Source organism: Hemitrygon akajei, chromosome 10 (genome assembly GCF_048418815.1).
Source record: "Hemitrygon akajei chromosome 10, sHemAka1.3, whole genome shotgun sequence".
In the NCBI taxonomy this organism is placed as follows: Eukaryota; Metazoa; Chordata; class Chondrichthyes; order Myliobatiformes; family Dasyatidae; genus Hemitrygon; species Hemitrygon akajei.
Window position 1 is genome coordinate 67,083,364 of NC_133133.1, and position 27,802 is coordinate 67,111,165.

Consider the following 27,802-nt stretch of genomic DNA (forward strand, 5'->3'; position numbering starts at 1 on the left):
GCTGAGATGCAAATGGTTCAGAGCTTTAAGCTGCTCAGTGTAAAAATCACAAATAATTTGTTCTTGGACACTGACCAAGAAAGCACACCAATACCTCTCCTTCTTAAGAAGACTGAGGAAATTAAACAGGTCTTTGACTCGTGCCAGATTTTATGGATGCACCTTAGAAGGTATTCTATCAATGCTTGGTATGGCAACTGATCTGTCCAGTACCACATGAAATTACAGAGTTTTGAATGCATCCAGTCCATTACACAAACTGACCCCTGTTCAGTTAACTCTACACTTCCCGCGGACTCAAGAAAGCCCATCGGAACAGAAGTACAAAAGTTTGAAAGCATATAACACCACACTCAAGGACATCTTCTATCCCACAATTATCAGATGCTTGAGCAAACCTCTCATCTGCTAAAGATGAACTCTTAATCCCCCCAATCTACTTCGCTGTGGTATCTGCACTATATTTGTTTGCGTGCCCTGCATTTCTTCTGTCACTGCTATATTATATTCTGCATTATTTCCTTTTACTACTTCGATGCACTGATATTTGGCTTGATCTGCCTTATATCTCAGTACACAAGACAACAATAAACCAAGCCAAATCATGCTGCTCATTGAAATATTGGATCAGTTAATTACACTTCTCCTGTAACTTCTTCCTGGCCATGCAAATATTTTTTTAAAATACTTAAAACTCTGCCTTTTGAATCATCATTGAGTCTGCCTTCACTACAGATGCAGTAAAATGTGGTGATTTTGAATAAAACAGTGAGATATGGTGACTAGAATTATACACAGGGTAAAATTCACCCAGGGCATTCTATCATTGTGATTGAAATTATTGATCCAGATGCCGGCCATGTTATGTCATCCATTTTGGTCTTAATCCACGCAGGTGACAAAACATGCACAAACAGAATTCAGTACTGCATTTAATACCAATCTGGGTTTTGAGAAAGGCTGCCCTTGATTTTGAAGCCCTCTTTGCAGCCCTAGAGCTTTAATAATTGACTTCAACAACATGAAGATTTGACTGTAGATCTTTATTTCTCATGGAGTGTCAGCAATGCGTACTGGGAATTGTGAAAGGGAGTACATGCAGTAACACTAAACTTGCGAATTTTACCTCCCTCACTGCTGATCTATTGGAGTTTGTTGTCTTTACTTTTTCTTATTAGCCCTCTTAGCTAATTTTACTTAAAGGATTTATCACTCTGTCATTAGACCATAAGACATAGGAGCAGAAATAGGCCATTCAGCCCATCGAGTCTGCTCTGCAGTTCCATCATGGCTGATCCCAGATCCCACTCAACCTCATACATCTGCCTTCTTGCCAAATCCTTTGATGTGCTGACCAATTAGGAAAATATCAACTTCTGCCTTAAATATACGCATGGGGCTTCCACCACAATCTGTGGCAGAGCATTCTACAGATTCACTATTTCCGGACTAAAAAAAAAATCCTCCTTACCTCTGTTCTAAAAAGTTGCCCCTCAGTTTTGAGGCTGTGCCCTCTAGTTCTGGATTACGCCTACCATAGGAAACATCCTCTCCACATCTACCCTATGTAGTCCCTTTCAACATTTGGTTGATTTCAATGAGATCCCCACACATTCTTCTAAATTCCAGTGAGTACACACCCAAAGCTGCCAAATGCTCCTCATACGCCAACCCCTTTATTCCTGGAATCATCTTCATGAACCTCCTCTGGACTGTCTCCAATAATAACACATCCTTTTTGAGATATGAGGTCCTAAAACTGTTGACAATACTCCAAGTGTGGCCTGACTAGTGTCTTATAAAGGCTCAGCAATATCTCCTTGCTTTTATATTCTATTCCATTTCAAATAAGTGCCACATTGCGTTTGGCTTCCTTACCACAGACTCAACCTGTAAATTCACCTTCTGGGAGTTTTGCACGAGGATTCCCAAGTCCCTCTGTACCTCTGATATTTGAACCTTCACCTCATTTAGATAATAGTCTTTACCAAAATGTATTATCATACATTTCCCAACACTGTATTCCATCTGCCACTTATTTGCCCATTCTTCCAATTTGTCTAAGCCCTGCTGTAATCGCATTACTTCCTCAGCACTACCTATCCCTCCACCTATCTTTGTATTGTCCACAAACTTTACCACAAAGCCATCAATTCCAGGATCTAAATCACTGACAAACAATGTGAAAAGTAACAGTCCCAATACTGACCCCTGAGGAACACCACTAGTCACTGGCAGCCAGCCAGAAAAAGCCCCTTTTATTCCCACTCACTGCCTCCTGCCTCAGCCATTCTGCTATCCATGCCAGTATTTTTCATGTAATGCCACAGGATTTTATCTTGTTAAGCAACCTCATGTGTAGCACCTTACCAAATGCCTTCTGAAAAGCCATGTAAATGACCTCCACTGCCTCTCCTTTGTCCACTCTGCTTGTTACTTCCTCAAAGAACTCGAACAGATTTCTCAGGCAAGATTTCCTTTTACAGAAACCATGCTGACTTTTACTTATTTTACCAAGTACCCCAAAACCTCCTCCTTAATGATAGACTCCAACATTTCCCCAACCGCTGAGGTTAGGCTAAAGGCCCTATGATACCCTTTCTTTTGCCTTCCTCCTTCCTTAAAGAGTGGAGTGATATTTGCAAAAAGTGGAATGGAGTCATTAGCCTGTTTATTTTATTTTTTTCTCTTTGGAGTGCTCTTTCCACTTTGGTCTACTTCCAATGCACATTCTGTTGAACCAGTGACCCTCTAATTTTGACCAAGGATCCATACATGTTGGATGTTAAGAGATCCACAGTGAAGAGACGTAGCTTGACCTGCTGAGTGTTTAGAGCATTACTTATTTTTTATATCCAGTACCAGTACTCTTTTTTAAATGTAGTAAGTCAGTTCATTTTGGTCAAAGGGTTAATCTAATGTTTAAAATGAAATGAAACAGCAATTTAGAAAATTTGCTGTGGGTAGCAGCTAAGAAATCCAATTTCATAATACTGCTTTACATTGATATGTAATCAAAAATATGGGGTGAAATGCCATATTGTTTTGAGTACTCTAGAAATCTGACTTGATACTGCTGTAGCTGTTGATGCAGGGTTGCAATGGGTAATGTCATTCCCTGTGCAACTGGTAATGTTGCGAGGAAACTCGTCCTGCAAGCACCTTACATTGCAGCAAAGAAGCTTCCCAATATACTGGCAGCCAGGGCACCAGCCAGGCATAGCATTACACCTGAATCCACCATTTCACGATTCCTTGCATCCATGTCACCAAATCCCTAATCTGCTGCTTTTTGGAGTTATTGATCATCCATGACCCTATTGTTATCCTCGTCTCCTGGCCTCCACTTTCAACCATGTGTCATTACAAGTGAGAGTAAGCATTTGGCACGGACTAGAAGGGCCAAGATGGCCTGTTGCTATGCTGTAATTGTTATATGGTTACAAGCATACCACACCGCCCTTTCACCACCTAAACACCACCATTGGTGTACTATTTTTTCCTCTCTCCCCTCAAGCCCACTGAGCCACAGTACAAGACTGAATAAATCTAGCCCCAAAGCTATGCATTTGCAAGAATATTTCAGAAGTTTAAACTACACAGCAGCCAGTCACAATGAAGTTTGCCATTAACAGACCTAGTTGTCAAAATTCTGCTGCTCTGTTCTCATCTGATGTACAAAAATTTCTAGCAAAAATCACTCTCACAACTTGTCTCATTGTCATGTGCTTTCTACATTTATAGATTTAATGAGAAACGAGCTTTCACTCAACCAATTCAGATTGGGAACCAGTTCTGTCTGTGATCATTATTCTGCAGTTACATATTAGATATGATGCACAGAAACATTTCAAAGATGTTGCAATATACAGTTCAAATTTTTTTCATGTTGTGTTTTCGATCTTATTTTGTTTCATGCCTATGTAGAAAGAAACTGAGTCTGGCCATTTATATAGAGGGCATGAGTCATGTGAGCAGTATAAATAGTGTGGAAGATGTAATTGCTGCCTGTTCCAAGCTGTGTACTTATTAATGTACTAGATGATTTCCCATGACTTACTGACTTGATCTGTGGTGAGAAGATATTTACAATGTTTACATCCCCTTTTACTTTAAGGTCATGGATTCATTAGGGATTAATTAATGTTGATTATTTTGAAAGCTGCCTGGCTTCTTTCCTTGGAAATAGGTGATGTCACCTCAAGATTTATAAATAGCATCTATGCTATAATGTATGCAAGGGACTTGACTGTAAATATACACAAGTTATTTTCACTGATTGCACAAATGAAATTATGCCTAAAGTCAGATTTTGGACCTAGTGAAGTATGGACTATGATGTGGAAATTGTTGAAACTGCAGTCTTCCCTTTCATACAATAATAAACATAATATTAATATCTTGAGCTGTTAATTGTTAAAAATAATATTGTGACAGTTTTGTAACTTGACCTCATTGAAGTAAAATTTGCATTTGTTCACAGAGTGACTAAGTTGTTGAGAAATAAAACACTGGGCACCCCACAGGAAATAAATTACAGCATAACATATTTAAATGGACATTCGCCATTATTAATAATTTCCAAAAAAAGTTACAAAGGGTACTAAGTAGCAGTAAAGGTTAAGATGTAATATTTTTAAAAGCCCATCTTTGACATGGTAAATCTAATTTTGCTTTTAAACAGTTTAATTATGTCAGGATTTGTTGACATTTATTCATAAACCAGAATTTGGGCATCAGTTGATTTCTATATTCAAGAAGCAATGTACATTTTGAATTTAATTATACTCAGTACATACATTTTAATATAAGTATTATTAAACATTTATTTTACTTAATGAAATGAGAGCCATAACTGAGTGAATGAAATTATGACCTCTCTGCCAAGGAACTTTAAATAGTTTTACTGACTTTCAGCATTAACTGTATTACAAATGATAGTTGATTTTCTTTTTCAGAGTTACTGTTTTTTTTTAAAATTTGAATCTTTTCCTCTGTTCAGTTTCAGACCAAAACCTCAAGAGCAGTATGGATGCTATGGAGCAGCAAATTAAGCGTCTTGAAAATGACATCAAGAAGTTTCCTAAGACAGATGATGTGCATGATAAGTTTGTGGAAAAAATGTCCATATCCTTTTTTTAAGACATAACATGAAAAAATAAGATGCAATGTTTTCCTAATCACCAATGATTATGAATAGTCACTTAATTATCAAAATTAGCTTTATGAGGCTGCAGCCCATTTGACAGCACCAGAATTCGTATGAGTTTACTGCTGCTGCCTGTAAACTTGTGTAAATCATCTGGCTGACAACTTTGAAAGATCTGTAGTTGTAATCAGAATAATCCTGCTAGCCATTTAAATGTATTTAGCAAGTATACTGTGGCTGTGTATTGAGGTGCATTATGATCCAGTGGTTCAAAACCAAACACAAGGTGCAATAGTAGCTTAAAGAACCAGGGCACAACAGGGCAGTGGGTTTAAGACAATGGCCTGTTTATGTTGGGAATCCAGGAGACCAACATTCCCAGCTAATGCTCATGATCCTAGAAAGTTAACTCTGGAGCTGTTGCCAATCTTTGAATTAGGTGTTAGCAATTCTGGTGTTAGGAATGCACAATAAATTGTTGAATCGTGTTGCATTGTTCGACCAGAAGGTAAAAGAGGTTTCTCTCCGTCATATGTCATTATAAAGGTTTAGAAAATCTATTCTACCAGAACCTATCGAAGTGGTATAAAAGCTTAAAGTTTCGGTAATAATGTACTTCCACTTTAGATCAATGCAGCCAATAGAAAATGTGGTCATTGACAGATATATCCCATAATGTGGATCGTCCTAGTACTTTTACTCTAAAAGCCTCACAGACCTGTTAAGAGGCGACTATAAATCTTCTAGAACTGTTTACAGAAACATCAATGCTGGTCTCCCATGACTTAACGTTTAGAAGCACTGAAAGCAAAATACCTTAAATTTGTTCATCCATCTTAAAATTATTTATCTTAGTGCATTCATTGTTATAAAGTGCAATTTTAGTCATGAAGTTGCATAGTCATGCTATGGCAGTCAAATCATATAACATAAGGTCTATGTTTATAAAATGTTAAACTTGGGTAGATCAAATAGGAGTAACTTCAAGTTCTTCATCATTTCAGAGAAGAAAATGAAAAGCAGATTTTACATGTTAAAACGTAGGGAAATGGCCGATGAAATGAAACAGAATATAAATTGAACAGAAAAATAAGCAAGCCTGCTCTTCCATTGGGAGCTGTCTTACACATGCTGACCTATTAGAATTTGAAGTAAATGGTAATGTAAAACAACAAATACAAGTTGTTTTAAAAGCAAAAAGTTGATGAAGGAGCATTCCTCCACTTTCTCAATGTCACTAACTTCTTGGATTATGGGCTGAGTGCCTTCTCAGCAATTTTTATGAGGAAGTTTCAGGTTTAATTCCCGATATAAACTGTTACAAATGACTTCTGTTGACATATAGGCTTAAATGTACAAATTCCCCAGGCTAGGGGTGTGAAAGAAAGTAGTTGTCTTTATATAGCATCATTGACCCAAGGCACTGAGAAACTAATCAAGCTCTTTCGAGTGTGGCCGCTTGCATTATACAGGAATGACACCAGAAAGATCCCACCTATCGTCTTGCTAATATCAGAGCATGGTAATGTCAAGATGATCTACTTTACTGATGACAAATGCAGTTTGGATATTGTCAAAGTAAAGGCAAAATCTTTCTGGTCTTCAGTAGAGTACATAGAATCCTTCCTGTTCACTTGAGCAGGCAGATGCACCCTTGATGTCTGCAAGATGGCACTCCTAGCCTTGTAGCAAAAGTTGCATTCAACATGCACAGAATATGTGTTTAAGGGGTATGATTTCACATCTTTAATTTAAGGATAGGTGCCATTAGCAGGTGAGGCAGCATTTACGGGGAGAAAAAACAGTCGACATTTTGGGCTAAGGCCCTGCATCGGTATTGGAAAGGAAGGAGAAAGAAGGCAATAAGAAAGTGGGGCAGAGCGGCAGGGGTACATGTTGGCAGGTGATAGGTAAAACCAGGTGATGGGGGGAAGGTGGGAGAAAAGGGGGATGAAGTGAGAAACTGGCAGGTGATGTGGAAGAGGTAAATAGCTGAAGAAGAAGCAATCTGATAGGGCAGGAGAGTGACCATGGGAGGAAGGGAATTTAGAGGGAAGTGATAGCCAGGTAAGGAGAAGAGAGGGGATAAGAGGAGAACCAGAATGGAAATGAGAGGAGGAGTAGGGCGGAGAAATACCAAAAGAAATTGATGCTCATGTTGTCATGTTGGAGGCTAAGCAAAGAGATGGAATATCAGCGTCGGGTTTATTTGAGGTGTTATTCCTCCAACCTTAGAGTGACATCGTCGTGGCAATAGAGAAGCCCATGGACCAACATGTCAAAATGGGAATAGGAAATGGAATTAAAATTGGTGGCCACCAAAATAAAACTGTCTTTTGTAGCAGTGGAGTAAAAGTAATCGATGATGCAATTCCCCCAATGTACATCAGGTCTCTCAAATGTAGAGGAAGCTACACTGGGAGCACCAGATACAGTAGATGACTCTGACAGTCTTGTAGGAGAAGTGTCGTTTCACCTGGAAGAACTGTTTGGGGTCCTGAATATTGGTGAAGGAGAAGGTTTAGGGGCATGTGTGCAACTTGTCCCACTTGTAAAAATCATGTCCCTGATTAAGTCCCAGTATCATTGTGAGCATCCCAATGCAAAAAGGGCTTGATCTTACTGTCTATAGTCAACTATTAAACCCAAGGATAGATTGGATGCTGCCTTAGCAAGATATGTTGGAGGCTGAAGTTAGTTCCAACTCAATGATTAATAATCTATGTTCAAATGTAAATTTCATTTCCGTATAAATTAAGACTTGATAATGATCCCTGTTTCATGACCTAATGGCCTAAGTTTTGGTTTCCTTGGGCAAAGTCCGATTTTGCCCACCTTCCTGTGGCATCAGTCTTAATTCCATCTTTATACTGGAAAAGTAAACACAAAATCGCAGAAGGAAAAGGAATCTACTAAAACAAAAAAAGTAAAAACGAAGTTTTTTCAGATCGCGTCCACGTTATCCTGCAGTGGGAAGGAGAACAGCCAGAGGTCGTAGTACATATTGGTACTAATGACATAGGTAGGAAAAGGGAAGAGGTCCTGAAAACAGACTACAGGGAGTTAGGAAGGAAGTTGAGAAGCAGGACCGCAAAGGTAGTATTCTTGAGATTACTGCCTGTGCCACTTGACAATGAGTATAGGAATAGAATGAGGTGGAGGATAAATGCATGGCTCAGGGATTGGAGCAGGGATTCAGATTTCTGCATCACTGGGACCTCTTTTGGGGCAGGTGTGACCTGTTCAAAGAGGACAGGTTGCACTTGAATCCCAGGGAGACCAATATCCTGGCAGGGAGGTTTGCTAAGGCTACTGGGGAGAGTTTAAACTAGATTCATTGGCAAATGGGAACCGAATTGAGGCGGTTGGCTCACAAATAGAGAAAGCTTGGAGACAGCTTGTGTGGGAGGATAGGTAGGTGATAGAGAAGGGATGCGCTCAGACCAACAGTTTGAGATGTGTATTTTAATGCAAGGAGAATTGTGAACAAAGTGAATGAGCTTAGAGCATGGATCAGTACTTGGAGCTATGACATGGTGGCCATTACAGAGACTTGGATGGCTCAGGGACAGGAATGGTTACTTCAAGTGCTGGATTTTAGATGTTTCAGAAAGGACAGGGAGGGAGGCAAAAGGTGGGGGCGTGGCACTGTTGATCAAAGATAGTATCATGGCTGCAGAAATGGTGGACGTCTTGGAAGGATTGTCTATAGTGTCTTTGTGGGTGAAGGATAGGAACAGGAAGGGGCCAATAACTTTACTGGGTGTTTTTTATAGGCTGCCCAATAGTAACAGGGATATTGAGGAGCAGATAGGGAAACAGATCCTGGAAAGGTGTAATAATAACAACAGGGTTGTCGTGATGGGAGATCTTCATTCCCCAAATTGGCTTTTCCCTAGAGCAAGGGGTTTGGATGGGATGGAGTTTGTTAGGTGTGTTCAGGAAGGTTTCTTGACACAATATGTAGATAAGCCTACAAGAGGAGAGGCTGTACTTGATTTGGTATTGGGAAATAAACCTGGTAAGGTGTCAGATCTCTCAGTGGGAGCACATTTTGGAGATAGCGATCATAACTCTTATCTCCCTTACAATAGCATTGGAGAGAGAGATAGGAACAGACAAGTTAGAAAAGCGCTTAATTGGAGTAAGGGGAATTATGTGGCTATCAGGCTTTCCAATCGGAAGCTTAAATTGGAAACAGATGTTCTCAGGGAAAAGTACGGAAGAAATGTGGTAAACGTTCAGGGCATATTTGTGTGGAGTTCTGCATAGGTACGTTCCAATGAGACAGGGAAGTTATGGTAGGGTACAGGAACCATGGTATACAAAGGCTGTAATAAATTGAGTCAAGAAGAAAAGGAAAGCGTACAAAAGGTTCAGAGAGCTAGGTAATGTTAGAGATCTAGAAGGTTATAAGGCTCACAGGAAGGAGCTTAAGAAGGAAATTAGGAGAGCTGGAACAGGCCATGAGAAGGCTTTGGTGGGCAAAATTAAGGAGAACCCCAAGGCATTCTACAAATATGTGAACAGCAAGAGGATAAGATGTGAAAGAATAGGGTCTATCAAATGTAACAGTGGGAAAGTGTGTATAGAACCGGAGGAAATAGCATATATATGAATGTGCTATTTGTGAATACTTAATGAATACCTTACTTCAGTATTCACTATGGTGGAAAAGGATGTTGGTGATTGTAGTGATGACTTGCAGCAGACAGAAAAGCTTGAGCATGTAGATATTAAGAAAGAGGATGTGCTGGAGCTTTTGGAAACCATCAACTTGGATAAGTCGCCAGGACCGGATGAGATGTACCCCAGGCTACTGTGGGAGACGAGGGAGGAGATTGCTGAGCCTCTGGAGAGGATCTTTGCATCATTAATGGGGATGGAAAAGATTCCGGAGGATTGGAGGGTTGCGGATGTTATTCCTTTATTCAAGAAAGGGAGTAGACCAGGAAATTATAGACCAGTGAGTCTTACCTCAGTGGTTGGTAAGTTGATGGAGAAGATCCTGAGAGGCAGGATTTATGAACATTTGAAGAGGTATAATATGATTAGGAATAGTCAGCATGGCTTTGTCAAGGGCAGATTGTGCCTTGTGACTAAACACATTGATGAAGGAAGAGCAGTAGATGTATATGGATTTCAGCAAGGCATTTGATAAGGTACCCCATGCAGCGCTTATTGCAAAAGTAAGGAGGCATGGAATCCAAGGGGACATTGCTTTGTGGATCCAGAACTGGCTTGCCCACAGAAGGCAAAGAGTGGTTGTAGATGGATCATATTCTGCATGGAGGTCGGTGACCAGTGGTGTGCCTCAGGGATCTGTTCTGGGACCCTTTACTCTTTGCGATTTTTATAAATGACCGAGATGAGGAAATGGAGGGATGGGTTAGTTTGCTGATAACACAAAGGTTGGAGGTGTTGTGGTTAGTGTGGAGGGCTGTTAGAGGTGACAGCGGGGCATTGATAGGGTGCAATACTGGGCTGAGAAGTGGCAGATGGAGTTCAACCTAGATAAGTGTGAAGTGGTTCATTTTGGTAGGTCAAAAATGATGGCAGAATATAGTACTTATGGTAAGACTCTTGGCAGTGTGGGGGATCAGAGGGATCTTGGGGTCTGAGTCCATTGGATGCTCAAAGCAGCTGTGCAGGTTGACTCTGTGGTTAAGAAGGCATATGGTGTATTGGCTTTCATCAATCGTGGAATTGAATTTAGGAGCCGAAAGGTAATGTTGCAGCTGTATAGGACCCTGGAGTACTGTGCTCATTTCTGGTCACCTCACTACAGGAAGGATGTGGAAACCATAGAAAGGGTGTAGAGGAGATTTATAAGAATGTTATCTGGATTGGGGAGCATGCCTTATAAAAACAGGTTGAGTGAACTCAGCCTTTTCTCCTTGGAGCGACAGAGGATGAGAGGTGACCTGATGGAGTTCTGTAAGATGATGAGAGGCATTGATCGTGTGGATAGTCAGAGGCTTTTTCCCAGGGCTGAAACGGTTGCCACAAGAGGACACAGGTTTAAGGTGCTCTGGAGCAGGTACGGAGGAGATGTCAGGGGTAAGTTTGTGATGCAGAGAGAGGTGAGTGCATTGAATGGACTGCTGGCAACGGTGGTGGAGGCGGATATGATTGGGTCTTTTAAGAGACTTTTGGATAGGTACATGGAGCTTAGAAAAATAGAGGGTTATGGGTGAGCCTAGTAATTAATAAGGTAGGGACATGTTTGGGACAACTTTGTGGGCCGAAGGGCCTATATTGTGCTGTAGGTTTTCTATGTTTCTGTCACCAGGAAAGGTCTCAGCCTGAAACGTCAACTGTTTATTCCTTTCCATAGATGCTGCTTGAATTTCTGAGTTCCTTCTGAATTTTGTACAAGATTTCCAGCATCAAAAGAATCTCTTGTGTATTATCTCTTGCTCTTCGGGAAAGTTTGTTTCTCAAGAAGTACTCTTCACCCTGCCTTCCCTTTTTGTAAACCTTATAATTAATGTAGGTGGACTCTATGATGAACTTTAATGAACTTGAAGTTAGCATTTTAATATATTGACACATTTAGAATAAATGGGGAATATAAACTCAATTTAAAAACCATGTGTTTAAAGCCGGTTTAAATGATTATGACCTGAGAATTTTTGGTCAGTTTTCTGATACTTAAAACCTAGTGAATCCTCAGGACAATATTATTGCACCATGGCTTTTAAGCATGCTGGTGGTGGTGTAGTGGCATCTGCACCGGACTTTGAGGTAAGTGATCCTGGGTTCGAATTCAGCTGGCTCCTTGCACACTTTCCATCTGTGCTGGGTTGAGAGTCGAGCTTGCAGCTTGGCCTCGTAAAAAAAAAGACAGATGCTAAAGGAGCAGCAAAGATTACTGCCAGGTGCACCACAAGGTATGGAGGAGCGCAACAGTACTATGGCTTTCAGTTTCTCATAATTACAGCTCAATTTTGTATTTTAATCATTTGTCATAGGTATGCTTGCTTTTAATGCAAAAGTGATATTTTTACAGAATTGATTGGAGAATGATCCGAACATGTGAACTGTGTCAGTCTTATCCTCATGAGAATTCAGAGCATAAATCATTCTTGACAGAAAGTGCAGCAGAATCCATTGCAGTGTAAACGTGGTCACTATATTCCACATGCTTATAAATAGATTTTCCTTGTATATTAAGCATACATTTGGTGAATAAAATAAGAATATTGTTGTATTTTCTCTTTTAAAGACAAATTCCAAAATGAAAACACAAGTAGACAGACAAATTTGACAACAGAAATGGTGTAGTTTTCCAGAGATGTAATATTACTGTTCCGTACCCCGTAACTGGGTCACTTACCAGCAAAGATAGAGAGGTCCGTTGAAGTCTGATGGTACTATTTTTAACAGTATTTATTGATAAAAATACACAAAAATAATATCAATGCAACCATACAGATAATATACGTCGTCAATACTAAATTTAAATAAGAAATAGCTCTATCGTTGTCTAGGGGATAATGTATTGTCCGATGGAAATATAAAAGTCACTCAGTTCATTCAGGCTGCAGCTTTTGGTTGGAGAGAGAGGCGGGGTTTAGAACTTGCCCGTTTTCCTTTCTATGATGTCGATCCTTCGAAATGTCGTCGGTGTCCTTTTCCTTTTAGCTAAACCGTTCTTCCGTGGTCAGTCCCACCAATTCCGAGGCAACTGGAAAAGGACGCACATGGGCTTTCCACCGGCTTTCGCTATTAAACGCTGTCACGGGATTTCTATCGTTTCTCCTGGTGCGTCTAAAAGGGGTTGTTCCCCAGACCTTCTTTTATCCTTACTCACGGGGTCTCAGATGTCAGTCAGGTTGGGGAGGATGCCATCCCCCCAACCAGCCCACGTTGCTCATTCCTTGAGGGCATCGATGAATAGCACAGCGCTCAATACATAATTCCGTCTCCAAGAGACAATGGCCGGTTCCCGTGGCTTTGAAATCGCTGAGGGCCAGGACATTCCAAACCCCCTGTGGATTCTGTGTCTCTCTCTCTCATTTCCTGGGTCTCCTGACCTGAATTAATAGTGATCTTGCGATTCTCAAAAAGGAGGGGGCTACTTTCTACCCTTCGGCCCCTCAGAGTTGGGGCGCAGGCGTAACAATACAAAATGTCAGTGCAGAGAATGTGTAATCAGGAGAAAAGCAGATTAATTTTATGAAATTATGAGAACAAGGATGAGCAATGCTGGATATGTGAATGGTGGAAATACTGATTATCTGAAATTGTTGTATTTTGTTAAAAACAGGAGATTATCACATCCCTCGTCAAAAGAGGTGTTTTCCCTTGAACTTGTGTTGAATTTAATCTAAACTGTGTAGGAGGCTAAAGGATGCGAATTCTAAGTGGGAGTGAGGTCAAAATTGAAGGACTGGTAACTAGATCACACTCACTGGCAGGCATATTCCCCCGAACAGTATTTAAGGTTTGTTGTGTAGATATGACCATCTCATGAGTTACGTTAAACTCTTTTGTTTCATTTTCTCAGAAAAGAGCGCATACTGTAGAATAAGCATTAGAATATAATTGCAAGTACTTTCTATGCATTCTACTCCTGTATCTATTATTCTTAGCTTTAAAAGTTGTGTGATGTGTGCATGTTCTATCTGGGTGTTTTCTAGTGTCTTTTTTCCCCATCTCAAAATCTGGTTGGTAGGTTAATTGGTTAATTACCCTTGTTACCTTTGGAACTTTGCATGGTAAGAGGATCAAGAGTTGGTAGGCATGAGGCAGAGTATATTATGAGGAACTAAGTCAATGAATGGGATTGAAAGGATTGCTATAAGTGCTGGAATAGTCCTCCATCTATGTCATCAGAACATAAAACCTCGTGTCAAAAATCACACCATTGTGCTTCTAACAGTAGTTGAATGTAAGAACCAGTTAACTGCAAGTTGCAAAAGCTTTATATCTCAAAGAAATCTTTTTTTTGAAACTTCAGTAGTCAGTGGTTTATGTATGATATGGATACATTGATCATCTTAAGCACAACAGATCCTACAGGTGCTGGAAACCCAGAGCAACACACACAAAATGCTGGCAAAACTCAGTGGGTCATGCAGCATCATTGGAGATGAATAAACAGTCAATATTTCAGGCTGAGACTTTCATCAGGACTGGAAAGGAGGGGGGAAGAACCAGAATAAGAACGTGAGGGAGGGGGAGGAGAACAAGCTGGAAGGTGATAGGTGAAACCAGGTGGTTAAGGGAGGGGGATGAAGTAAGCAGCTAGAAGGTGAAAAGTGGAAAAGCAAAGGGCTGGAAAAGAAGGAATCTGATAAGAGAGGAGAGTGGAACATGGAAAAGCAGGAAGAAGAAGGGGCATCATGGGAAGGTGATAGGCAGGTGAGGAGAAGAGGTAAGAGGCTGGAGTGGGGAAATGAAGAAAAGGAAAGGGGGAGGAGAAAAAAATTACCAATAAAATCAATGTTAATGCCATCATGTTGGAGGCTACCTGAACAGAATATAAGGTGTGGCTCCTCCAACCTGAGTGTGCCCTCATTGTGGCAGGAAAGGAGACTATGGACTGACTCATCAGAATGAGGATAAGGAGAGGAATTGAAATGATTGATCACCAGGAATTTCCGCTTTTTGTGGATGGAGCTGAGGCGCTCAACAAAGAGGTCTCCCAATCTACGTTGGAACTCACCAATGTGGAGGAGGTCAGATCTGGAGCACCAGATGCGGTAGACGACCCCAACAGATTCGCGTGTGAAGTGTTGTCTCACCTGGAAGCCCAGAATAGAGGTGAGTGAGGTGGTGAATGGGCAGGGATAAGTGCCAGGAAACAGTTTGGTGGGGAGGGATGAATGGACAAGGAATTCATGACGGAAGGAACGATTCCTTCAGAAGGCGGAACGTGGGTGGAGGGGAATTAAAGATGTGGTTGGTGATAGAGTCCCATTAATCATCTAACCATGAAATTTCTCAAGCTTCTTTGCGTAGTCATTTTGCTTTCAGACAGAGGAAATTTAATAGGTACTTAGATTTTGGATTGTATTATTGGTATCAATGTGAATAAAATAATATCTAATTTGTTTGCTTTGGCCATTTATGTTGGATTGTACTGAATTGATACTGTTGAGGACAAATAAGCATTCTCGTCAGTTGCAAAATAGAGCTGTCTGAAAATGGTTTATTGCTTCAAGTATTGTAACAGTTAGTGAGGATTAAATGTAACCATTGATTTTTTTTTTGTTTTTAAGCAATTGTACATGTGTGCAAGTGTTTCACTTCCTATAATTTTGTCAGAGATCTCAAATTTAGTTTAATCTGATATCAGATAGTTCTGAAAAATGACCTCATAGTTGAATTGTCAAGAGTACTACTTTCAGTCCTGGCTACAAGCATCACACTGTACAGACAACAAACTTCTTTCATGCTAATGATTTATAGTGTCTTTTCAATGTTATGTAGAATTCTGTAACTGTTTCCTATTTATATTGTCATTTATCATGACTAAGTTTCTATATGTTTGAAGTTGTTTCTTATGAGCATCATATACATCCATGATAGCTCATATCTAGATTACAGTATTTATGGTTGTGAACCATAAATTGTTTGTAATGTCATTTCTCCTCCACCACCACATAACAAACATTAATATCTCTGATGCCTCAGATATAGATGGATGCTATTTTTCCTTAAAACTCTGTACCAGAGGGGAACATTAAACTAGGGCATAGTGGAATATGCTGTCTCAGGAACAGCAATTGTATCAGTGCAGAAGGGTTATTGGTGTTCAGCGGTTGATCAAAATCTGGCATAGGTTCGTTTTGCTATCACTGCCTTGAGAAAGAAGCACAATTTGAGCAGTTAACTACAGAAGCATGCTAATACGCATGGTGTCCCAGTCCACTGAAGATCGGTTGTAGCTTTGTTGTTTCGGAACAAACGATTGAAGTTGCTTGTAGAACAATGTAGTCTAATATCCCTTGCAATGCCCAAAAGGGATTGAATGTTGGCCCTTGATGTTCGTCTGAAGCAAAATACACATGCACAATTTAAAGTGCCAGTTTTAGTTTCTTAAGTGAAGCAAAATCACCAGGAAATGTCATCATATTTCATAATAGGAAATGCGTGTTTGAATAGAGTAATGTTGATTGAAATAACACTGTTACATGATTGAATTTTTCATTAATGAATTAAGTGTGATAAAATCTGAAATTGAAACAAAAACTGATGAAGTGCAACAGGCAATAATTTTGCCCAGTCATTGAGCAGATGATGGCAAGACATGCCATGTCATTGTCTCAATATTTTTCTCAGAATTTGTCACCATATTACTGTTGCTCACCTCTAATAAACTTTATTCTGGAGTGAAGCATATTGGCAGGACAAAAGGGGCAATTAACCAGTACACTGAACCCCTACTCCGGAGTCAATCTTAGTCCAACTTAGGTAATACACTGTTCAGATGCTGGATGCTTTAAGTCACTGTGGACTCATTTATTGAAACGGGTTCCCAACTTTTTTATGTCATGGAGCTTCACCATTAACCGAGGGGTCAGTGAATCCCAGGTCGGAAACCCCTGCTCTGAAACATGTTTTGTAATGGATCTTGCTTAAAGGTAAAATTGACCTTGATAGTGAAACAGTAAGAGGAGTATTTTAGAATATATAGTAGTTTCCCCAGGATTGGTGCCAGTGCCATGATTATTCTTGATGTAAGGGACTTCTACTTGGGAGGTCAGGACATAATTTGAAAAGCTGCTCAGGACACAAAACTGGAAAATGTAGTGAAGAGGAGACTGGTCAAGTTAAAGAACATATAGACAACCAGGTGTATTGATGGGAATGTAACATATACCGCTCATCACATGAAGGCAATAAATAACTTGGTAGAGTGAACAAGAAGATGGAGTATAATCTATGGGATACAATTTTCGCAAGGTGCATGAACAGAGACAACTAACAGCAAAAGTGTAGACATTTTTGAAGGTGATTACAATTCAAGAAACTGGCAGAGAGAATGCATTAAATCCTGTCTTTTTTTTTAAAAGAGAGCTGTGAATTACGAAGGTCGGAAAGTTATGGTTTGTCCATAGCTGGAATATTTTGTCTAGTTCTGTGATGCCTTAGAGAGGATCCAGTAAACTTGCCAGAAGGTTTAAAGAATACTTAATGGTGGCATAAAAGGTTTGGAGTGAATAACCATAATCTGATGCACATCTCTCACTTCAATCACAAATGTCTCTTAATATCAAAGAGATTTAAGTGGCTCTTGGATTAATTACAAACCTCTTTTTACCTGCTGTCTAGATGTAATTGTGCTCTTCAATGCAGAAAACAAATGAGGAATAGGTCCCAGGATTCTGGTAGTGCAACAAATAAGTTGTCCATTGAAGTGTTTTATGTGGTTCATGTGCAATTGGTTATGTAAGTGATGTACAGTTACAAGAAACACCTGATTGTTTGCACTCTCTTGGGCTTTTGTGACCAAGCTTTATGTGACAGAGAGCAGTTGAGTTTATTATGAGCACTTCATTATGTCTCTGAAACACCCCTAAAGCACATCACTTGCAATAGATCCCAAAAGGGACTGTTGGTGGAAAAAATGAGCCCCAAAGTTTCTTGCTGTGCATTAGTAAATTCTAAAAATGTTGAAGGCACTCCATTGCAGTATCTTTGCTTCAGCTCTGCTCATGTTCTGCCTTTATATCAGTACAAAAATACTTTTACAGATGTGTAGAAGCCCATTGAGTGAAGACTTTAGATTATTTTTCTTCCGAATTTGTACTTTCTTCAATTTCTTTTTCTCCCTCCAGGATAGGACTTGACATAAATCATTTGGTAAAATGGCTGCACAGTAAACTATTGTAAACTATTTGCTTTAATAGTTACACTCATAAACCTGTATTGGTTGACTTTGTAACTCTGCTATATTATAGCACTCTCCTATTTTTGAGTTTATTAGTATTTATTTAGGGTTTGTACTTTTCATTCTGAAAACCGCCTATTTTCATTTTGTATTTGTTTATAACAAGCATTGTCAGTGCTATAAAATTATTAGTATCAGATATTAAGTGATACCTAAGATTAGGTTACTGATTTTTGAAATACCTGACCTTAAGCATCTAGCAGTATGTTTTATATTCATTTCAAACAGTGCATCAAGCAACCTACATGTTCTTAGCATTGGTTTTAAAAAGCTGCTTAAAATGATGCATGGCATCACTTCACTATTTTTTTCTCTTTCAGGAATCCTACTCCTTTTCTCTCTTCCCTTTTGCTATGATCACTGTTGCACTACGTTACATTTAGCACCTTGGAAATACTTACTATTGTGAAAACATTATTTTTCAAATCCTTCGCTAAAATAGCTGTTGCATCTTACCAAGTGAGATATTTCTTCCAAGTATTTTCTGATATATTTCCAACTATTTCAAATTGAAAGGGTCAACTCTGTTCCTCAAAGGTTCAAAGTATGCATGTACAGTACAACTCTGATATTTGTCTACTCCAGATAGCAATTTAATGAGTACTTTAGATCTGTTTTCACTAAGGAAGACTCAAGCAATCTCCCAGATGTATGGATGGGCCAAGGACATAGGGTAACAGAGGAAATGAAACAGATTGACATTAGGAAGGAAATGGTGATGAGTAAACTGATGGGATTGAAGGCTGACAAATCCCCAGGTCCAGATGGTCTGCATCCTAGGGTACTAAAGGAGGTGGCCCTGGAAATTGCGGATGCATTGGTAATCATTTTCCAATGTTCCTTAGATTCAGGATCAGTTTCTGAGGATTGGAGAATGGCTAATGTTATCCCACTTTTTAAGAAAGGAGGGAGGGAGAAAACAGAACTATCAACCTGTCAGCCTGACATCGGTGGTGGGGAAGATGCTAGAGTCCATTATTAAGGATGAAATAGTGGCATATCTAGATAGCAGTGATAAGATTGGGCCGAGCCAGCATGGATTTACCAAGGGTAAATCATGCTTGACTAATCTATTGGAGTTTTTCGAGGATGTAACCAGGAAGTTAGACAAGGGAGATCCAGTGGATGTAGTGTACCTCGATTTTCAGAAGGCATTTGATAAGGTCCCACATAGGAGATTGGTGGGTAAAATCAAAGCTCAGGGCATTGGGGGGAAGACATTGACATGGATAGAAAACTGGTTGGCAGATAGAAAGCAAAGGGTAGCGGTGAATGGGTGTTTCTCGAAATGGCAGGTGGTGACTAGTGGGGTGCCACAGGGTTCAGTATTGGGACCACAGCTGTTTACAATTTACGTCAACAATTTAGATGAAGGCATTGAGAATAACATCAGCAAATTTGCTGATGATACTAAGCTGGGTGGCAGTGTGACATGTGATGAGGATGTTAGGAGAATTCAGGGTGACTTGGATAGGCTGGGTGAGTGGGCAGATACTTGGCAGATGATGTTTAATGTGAATAAGTGTGAGGTTATCCACTTTGGGAGTAAGAACAGGAAGGCAGATTATTATCTGAACGGTGTAGAGTTAGGTAAGGGAGAAATACAAAGAGATCTAGGAGTCCTTGTTCATCAGTCACTGAAGGTGAATGAGCAAGTGCAGCAGGCAGTGAAGAAGGCTAATGGAGTGTTGGCCTTTATTACAAAGGGAATTGAGTACAAGAGCAAGGAAATCCTCTTGCATTTGTACAGAGCCCTGGTGAGACCACACCTGGAGTATTGTGTACAGTTTTGGTCTCCAGGGTTAAGGAGGGACATCCTGGCTGTAGAGGAAGTGCAGCGTAGATTCACGAGGTTAATTCCTGGGATGTCTGGACTGTCTTACGCAGAGAGGTTAGAGAGACTGGGCTTGTATACGTTGGAATTAAGGAGATTGAGAGGGGATCTGATTGAAACATATAAGATTATTAAGGGATTGGACAAGATAGAGGCAGGAAATATGTTCCAGATGCTGAGAGAGTCCAGTACCAGAGGGCATGGTTTGAGAATAAGGGGTAAGTCATTTAGGACAGAGTTAAGGAAAAACTTCTTCTCTCAGAGAGTTGTGGGGGTCTGGAATGCACTGCCTCGGAAGGTAGTGGAGGCCAATTCTCTGGATGCTTTCAAGAAGGAGCTAGATAGGTATCTTATGGATAGGGGAATCAAGGGATATGGGGACTAGGCAGGAACCGGGTATTGATAGTAGTTGATCAGCCATGATCTCAAAATGGCGGTGCAGGCTTGAAGGGCCAAATGGTCTACTTCTGCACCTATTGTCTATTAAATACAGAAAGACCATGGGTGTTGATGAAAGAAAAGATATCTACTCCCCCCTCCAGCATGAAAAAGAAGAGAAACAAAATTTATAGACCCCAAAATCTCCTCCCCGCAACAAAAAACAGCCACAATAACTATCACCAACATCCCTCACTCACAAAAGAACAGCAAGAATAACGATCCCCAACTTACTCACAGAAAAGAACAGTGACAGTTGCACCAAATCCCCAATCCCCACCTTACCCGCAAAAAATGATCTACCCGCTAATCGTCCACAAGAAAGAAAACACCGAAAAACTGAAGGAAAACGATATAAAGGACAGCTCAATGAATCTCAGAATATGGGAAACGTCTTTTCATTTGCATACAAGGAGAGCAGCCGCACTAACTTAGTCCTTCCATAAAGAGTGACTACCAACCCGGGGCTGAATGCCACTGACCCATGTCCAAGCACCAACGATCCGGCTGCTGACTGCCTCCGTTGGGAGCCATTGCTGACCCCCTCTGCATTCACCTCGCTGCTTCGGCCTTCCTTGCCACTTCAAGATGGAGTCATTCATGACCCTGTGCCTTGTCTCAGGTCTTTTCCCTGTCAGCTTCTGTTATATGTATATAATTATTTAGGTTTTAACTGATTTTCCTACTGCTAAATTTCTCTCATTAATTTTAATCTTAAATTTCTGAATTATTTTTTATTGATTCTTGTTTTTACTATTATCAGATTGATAACAGAGGTTCTCATCCTCTGTTATTGATGTCAGTTTGTCACTTTCTGATCTCTTTCTTGGCCAATCTAAGGATCTCATTAAATTGCTCCAGAGAACAGATTCTTTTTCTTTATTCTTAACAAGGTATATTGGGAATTAATAGTACAAAACTGAGCCAGTATCTTTTCCCAACTTTAAACTTAATGCCCATCATACAAAATAAGCTCATTCTTGATACCACTTAACTCTCTTGAGGAATCTCCATAAATTGGCCTCAACTGCACTTTTATTCACTCAGTGGACTATTTCAAAATGGTCTGGCAGTTGTGCTTCACTTTGTGATACATTTCAGGTTTCATGAAATTCTAATTTGAAAAGTTCCGCAGTCTTTCCAGGGCTAATTTCTCACAGATTGACAGCTAATGTTCCTCCTGCATTTCTTGTAAGTGTAACATTAGTTCCTACACAGGCAACCTGTGATCCCTACTCTAGCACACATGTAAAATGTTCACACTTCTATGTTATAACTACATTCTTCTTGCTTACCTGTAATTGAATTCTGCAAGTTTGTGAAGATTTTCTCGACCAAATGGTGCTAGTGAACCAGAGTGATGTATTGCGGGCAACTTACAAAATTTTGAAATACACTTCTATTCAACTACTCTCACTGCAGTCTGCAGCCTCTAATTTCTCTTTAAGTAACGTACTTCTGAACTGTCTGAACGAACTAGCAATTTTACAATCTTCTTAAGAACTCAGCAGTTGAAGGTATATCACCATGGCTGAAAGGGGGAGGAGCGGAGGCATCCAAGCCAGTCTAAAACAAAGGGGCATGAAACTTTAGCTACCCAGCCTCTTGTTAGGAAATGGAGAATGAGATTGAGGAACTAAAGGCTATCAGTGGGAAATGAGGAATTGCTGTGTTCTCTGTGTCACAGAGACATGGCTTACTCTGGACACAGTGGAAACAATGGTAAGATCTGCAATGGGTCATACTGCTGATTCAGAGAAGGTAAAAGGTGGAGGAGGGGATGGTCTGTCTTTCATAATAAATTTCTTGGTGCTGAGAAGCACAGTCTTGTCGCACTCTTGCTCTTCTGACCTGGAACATCTAATGATTAAGTACCAACCGTTCTACTTTCCGAGAGAGTTCTCCTCTATGATTCTGACCACAGTTTACACACTGTCAAAGGCCAATGTTAAACAGGCACTGAATGTATTGAATGTCGCCATCAGCAGACAAGTATGGCTTACCCCAGTGCCTTTCAAATCATTGTTGGGGACTTAAGTCAGGCTTGTTTGAAGCAATCTCGGCTAAGTTATCATCCACATATCACCTGCAGCACCAGTGGTCCCAATACACTGACCACTGCTATACTGCAATTAGGAATACATACCGTTCCGTGCCTCGATCGCATTTCGGGACATCTGATCACCTGGCTGTCATCCTCCTATCTGCATTTAGCATAGGCTAAAGAGCAAGGTTCCAGAGGCAAAGACAACAAAGAGGTGATCGGGGAAGCAGAGGAGTGGCTACTGGATTGCTTGAGGTTGGTGGATTGGGCCCTCTTCAAGAACTCATCAGTGGATCTGAACCAATACATCATGATTTTCACAGATTTTATAAGAACAGTCATCAATGAGTGTGTCCCACAATATCATTCAGGCTTCCCCAACCACAAGTCTTGGAGATGAACCATGAGATCTGTAATCTGCTGAAGGCTAGATCAGTGACATTCATGTCTGGCAACCAAGTAATACACAATCTGTGGAAAGCCACCTCCCATGCGAATTGGCAATTCTGGAACAAATTTGACTGACTGAAGGATGTTTGACAGCTGTTGCAGGGTTTGAATGCTATCACCTCCAACAAAGTGAAACCAAACGACAGAGGTGACATTTGTTTCCTGATGAGTTCAATGCCTTTTATGCTCACTTTGACCGTCAAAACATGGAGGCACCTTTACGAACTTCCACAGCCCCTGATGACCTTGTGATTTCAGTCTCTGAAACCAACATGAGTGCATCATTCATGAAAGTGAGCACAGAGAAAACATCCCACCCCCTCTTCTCTCTCCCCCCCCCCCCCCCCCGATGGGATACCTGGCTGAATACCAAAGAGCTGTGCTGATCAACTGGCTGGAGTGTTTATGGATATCTTTAACCTCTTGCTTTGTCAGTCTGAGGTACCCACCTACTTCAAGTAGGCTTCATTTATACTGGTGTTTAAGAAGAAAATGGTTACCTACCTCAATGATTATTGGTTCGTAACACTTATATCCATTGTGATGAATTACTTTTTGAGAGCTTGGTGATTAAGTACATCAACTCTTGCCTGAGTAGGACTTGGGTCCACTCTAATATGCCTACCAGCAGTGGATATTTACTCAACCGTGGAACATCTGGGCAGCAAAGGTGCATACATCAGGATGCTTTTCATTGACTACAGCTCAGCATTCAATACTATCATCCCCTCAAAACTAATCAATTAGCTTCAATCCCTCCATGTTCAACAGGATCCTTGATTTCCTTTTTTACAGACCCCAGTCTGTTCACTACAGCAACCTCTTACTCAACACCAAGGAGCTGATTATTGACTATAGATTGAGGAAACCAGAATTCCATGAGTCAGTTCTCATTAGAGGATCAGAGGTAGAGAGGGTCAGCAACTTTAAGTTCCGCAGTGCTATAGTTTCAGAGGATCTGTCCAAAATCCATCACAAAGATACCAAGGCATTATCTCTACTTTCTTAGAAGTTTGTGAAGATGTGGCATGTCATCTAAAACTTTGACAAACTTCTGTAGATGCATGGTGGAGAGTATATTGACTAGTTGCATCACAGCATGGTCTGGAAACATCATTACACTTGCACAGAAAGTCTACAGAAAGTAGTGGATATGTTCAGGTAAAGGTAAAGCCCTCCCTACCATTGAGCACATCTACTTGGAGCACTGTTGCAGGAAAGCAGCATTGCTTTGAAGGGCACCTGCCATTCAGGCCATGCTCTCTGCTCGCTGCTGCTATCAGGAAAGAAGGTGCAAGAGCTTCAGGACCCAAACCACCAGGTTCACAAAGTGTTGTTACCTCCCAACCTTTCGTTTCTTGAACCAGAAGGGATAACTTCACTGAACTTCACTCGTCCCACACTACTTATGGACTCACCTTCAAGGACTCTTCATTTCATGTTCTCGATATTTATTTATCTATCTATGTATCTATCTATTTTTTTCTTTCTTTTTATAGTTTCCCAGTTTGTTATCTTTTGCATTTGATTGTACATCCTGTTGGGCTGTCCTTCATTGATTCTATTGTGTTTCTTGTATTTACTGTAGATGATATATATATATTTATATGGTGATATATACTTTATGTACTTTGATGGATTTATTTTGAATTTTGATTTTCTGATGTGGTTGGGATTACAATAGAGCATTTTGCCTCAGAATCAAGAAAATTCAAGCAAGCAAGGGAAAAGAAAGTGCTAGAGAAACAAAGAAGCATTTCCAAGTGTAATTTGATGATAGGGGCGACTTGACTGCTGAGTTGACAGTTTTGACATAGCAAATCATGAAAAGTAGTCAGAAGCATCATTTTGGCAGAAAATGTCAACAGAACTCAACCAAAATCCCATCAAGGATGTAATGGTAGTGTAATTATTCACTGCAAACTTTATTAAGGCAAGGTAAATTTTACTTAGCTCTGATATTGTTCACTTTTGGAATAGGCAACCCTATAAAGGTATTTTCATGGGAGCTGTGCAGGTTTGGTTGCAGGATAACAAAAAAGCTTTTAAAAAGTGTTCTTTAAGGTCCCATTAATCCTGGGAAATTGGTTTTAGGCCAGAGGCATATAACACAGCAGCCAGGAACAAGACAGAAACTGAATCAATAGCCATTGCTCAGCACAAGAGGGAGGGGTATGTATGATGAACAAAGTTACTTTCACAACTCAGCTTTGGATGTGTAAAACTGACACAGCTGCTAAGGTAGTTAGTATCTTGGTGTCTACTAGGGGCCAGGTGGAAGTTCTTTAAGTATTGTATTCTTAAATTCCTTATTACAATTTTAATAGCACTTCAAGAACTGAAGCCAGTTACTCCTCAGGTCAAGATTGCCCATGAGCAGTTTGTAATTGTGAACTGCAGTGGTTTGTATTATCTGAAAGATTATTGCCTAGAAACTGAGTTTTGACTTTTTTTGCCTGGTTTAAATACAAGTGTTTATAGCATTAATACCCCTTTGGATCCTTCATAAAATATCATGAAATTAGCCAAATGTACTGTATAAGCAATGCTGGCTTATACCTAGAAAAGAGCTAAAATAAGACGTTTGTGCTTCCTGACAAGGGCCATCATGAAAATTTCTCAGTTGCCAAGTTTTTGTGCACTGACAAAGGATGTCAGACCTGCAGGAATTATTTTTGTGTCAGCCACAACAAATGCATACAAGACTGCCATGGAGGTAAAGAAAGATGCAGGGCAATTGATATAAGGAAAACTGTGTGAGAGCATCCTTTACATGATCGTCACAAGAGCCCTGCACCACTGAGAGGTGTAGCAGAATCAATGAGGCAGAGATTGTGCTATGTCAGTCTTTTAGGCAGTAGGATAAGGCTGCAATCATTGATAAAACAACTAGTGGTGAGGTTTACAATACACTGAGCATTGAAAACTTGGTCTGGCAGTTGTTGCATGCTGAAAATAATTTATTTCCTCAATGGCAATCGAAGTGCCATGTGCTGCTAGTTATTTTTGTGACTGTTCAACTGAGATTATAGTTTGTACCCAAAAAGAGAGCTCCTTTGAGAAAGCTGTTACAGGAACACTAACTTATGTTTATACTTTTGGCAAAAACATCCCAAGAGTATTGGAAAAACAATGTCAACTCATATAGGAAGATGTAACGCTGTTAGGCATATGACCAAAATCACGATCAAAGCAATAAGTTTCAAGCAGTGTATTAAACGTGAATAGTGAGATGTAGAGTCATTTTGAAGAAAATGCTGGTACTTAGAGTCTAGAACACAATAACCATTGTTCAAATGATTAACCTTGGATGTTTAAGAATATCTAAATAGTTTAGGTATGAATGAGGCAAATTGCTAGAAGAGATTGCAGAGATGTGGAGGCATTGGGACAAAGTTAAAAAACCTGAAATCGGGGCATTGCTTTTGGGGGAGCTGGTGCAGATTGGCAAATACAAGCAATTTGTAAAAGGGATTTGGTACTGGTTAGGATCTCAATAAACCTCAGGTTTACAAATAGTAGACCATAATAGAAAGTGATACTGGGACCTTGAATTTTACAGGTCTCATCAAAAATTACATATACAATCTGAGTCATTGGAGAAAATGAAGCTAAGAATTTAGGAGAGGGAGAAGCACTAATAAGTGGAGAAATGAATAAGAAACTTAAGAAATAGGAGCAGGAGTAGGCTATCTGTCCTGTCAAACCTGCTCCGCCATTCAATAAGATCATGGCTGATCTAACTATGGACTCATCTCCACCTACCTGTGCCTTTTCCCCATAACGTGTAATTCTCCTACTATGCAAAAATCTATCCAACCTTGACTTAAATATATTTACTGAGGTAATCTCCACTGCTTCATTGGGCAGACAATTCCACAGATTCGCCACTCCTTGTGAAAAACAGTTTCTTCTCATCTCCGTTCTAAATTTACTCCCCCAAATCTTGAGGCTATGTCCCCTAGTTCTAGTGGAAACAACTTTCCTGCTCTATCTCATCTATTCCATTCATAATTTTATATGTTTCTATAAGATCTTCTCTCATCCTTCTGAATTACAGCAAGTACAGTCCCAAGTGACTCAATCTCTCCTCATTGTCTAACCCCCCACCACCAGTCTCTGGAATCAACCTGGTGAACCTCCTCTGCACTACCTCCAAAGCCAGTATATTCTTCCTCAGGTAAGGAGACCAGAACTGTATGCAGTACTCCAAATGTGGCCTCACTAGTACCCTATACAGTTGCAAGCATAACCTCCCTGTTCTTAAATTCAGTCCCTCTGGCAATGAAGGCCGACATTCCATTTGCCTTCTTGATAGCCTTCTGCACCTGCAAACCAATCTTTTGCAATTCATGCACAAGTACTCCCAAGTCCTTCTGCACAGCAGCATGCTGCAATCATTTACCATTTAAATATTAAGCTGATCTTTCATTTTTCCTTCCAAAGTGGACAACCTGTCATTTACCAACATTGTATTCCATCTGCCAGACCCTTGCCCACTCACTTAACCTGTCTGTATCTCTCTGCAGACTCTCCATATCCTCTGCATAATTTGCTTTTCCACTCAATTTTGTGTCATCAGCAAACTTAGATACACTTCACTCGGTCCCCTCTTCCAGATCATTAACAGATATCATGAACAATTGTGGGCCCAACACTGGCCCCTGTGGCACAGAACACCCATGTAACATAGAAATCTACAGCACATTACAGGCCTTTTGGCCCACAATATTGTGCCGAACATGAAACCTACTCTAGAAACTGCCTAGAATTTCCCTATTGCATAGACATCTATTTTTCCAAGCTCCATGTACCTATCTAAGAGTCTCTTAAGAGACCCTATTGTACTCACCTCTACCACTTTCACTGGTACTGCATTCCATGCACCCACCACTCTCTGTCTGAAAAACTCCCTCGTGTTAGCCATTTCATCCCTGGGAAAAAGCCTCTGGCTATCCACACAATCCACGCCTCTCCTCATCT

At 40.3% G+C, this 27,802-nt stretch overlaps 1 protein-coding gene across 4 annotated transcripts in view; it reads left to right on the plus strand.

Moving 5' to 3' along the window:
* diaph2 (diaphanous-related formin 2) overlaps window positions 1–27,802 on the plus strand; it is a 601,287-nt gene that overhangs the window by 404,393 nt on the left and 169,092 nt on the right. For all 4 annotated transcript variants that reach the window (XM_073058409.1, XM_073058412.1, XM_073058410.1 and 1 more), the window contains one exon: window positions 5,003–5,126. In XM_073058409.1, coding sequence (XP_072914510.1) covers window positions 5,003–5,126 — 124 coding nt within the window. The remainder of the gene's footprint in view (window positions 1–5,002; window positions 5,127–27,802) is intronic.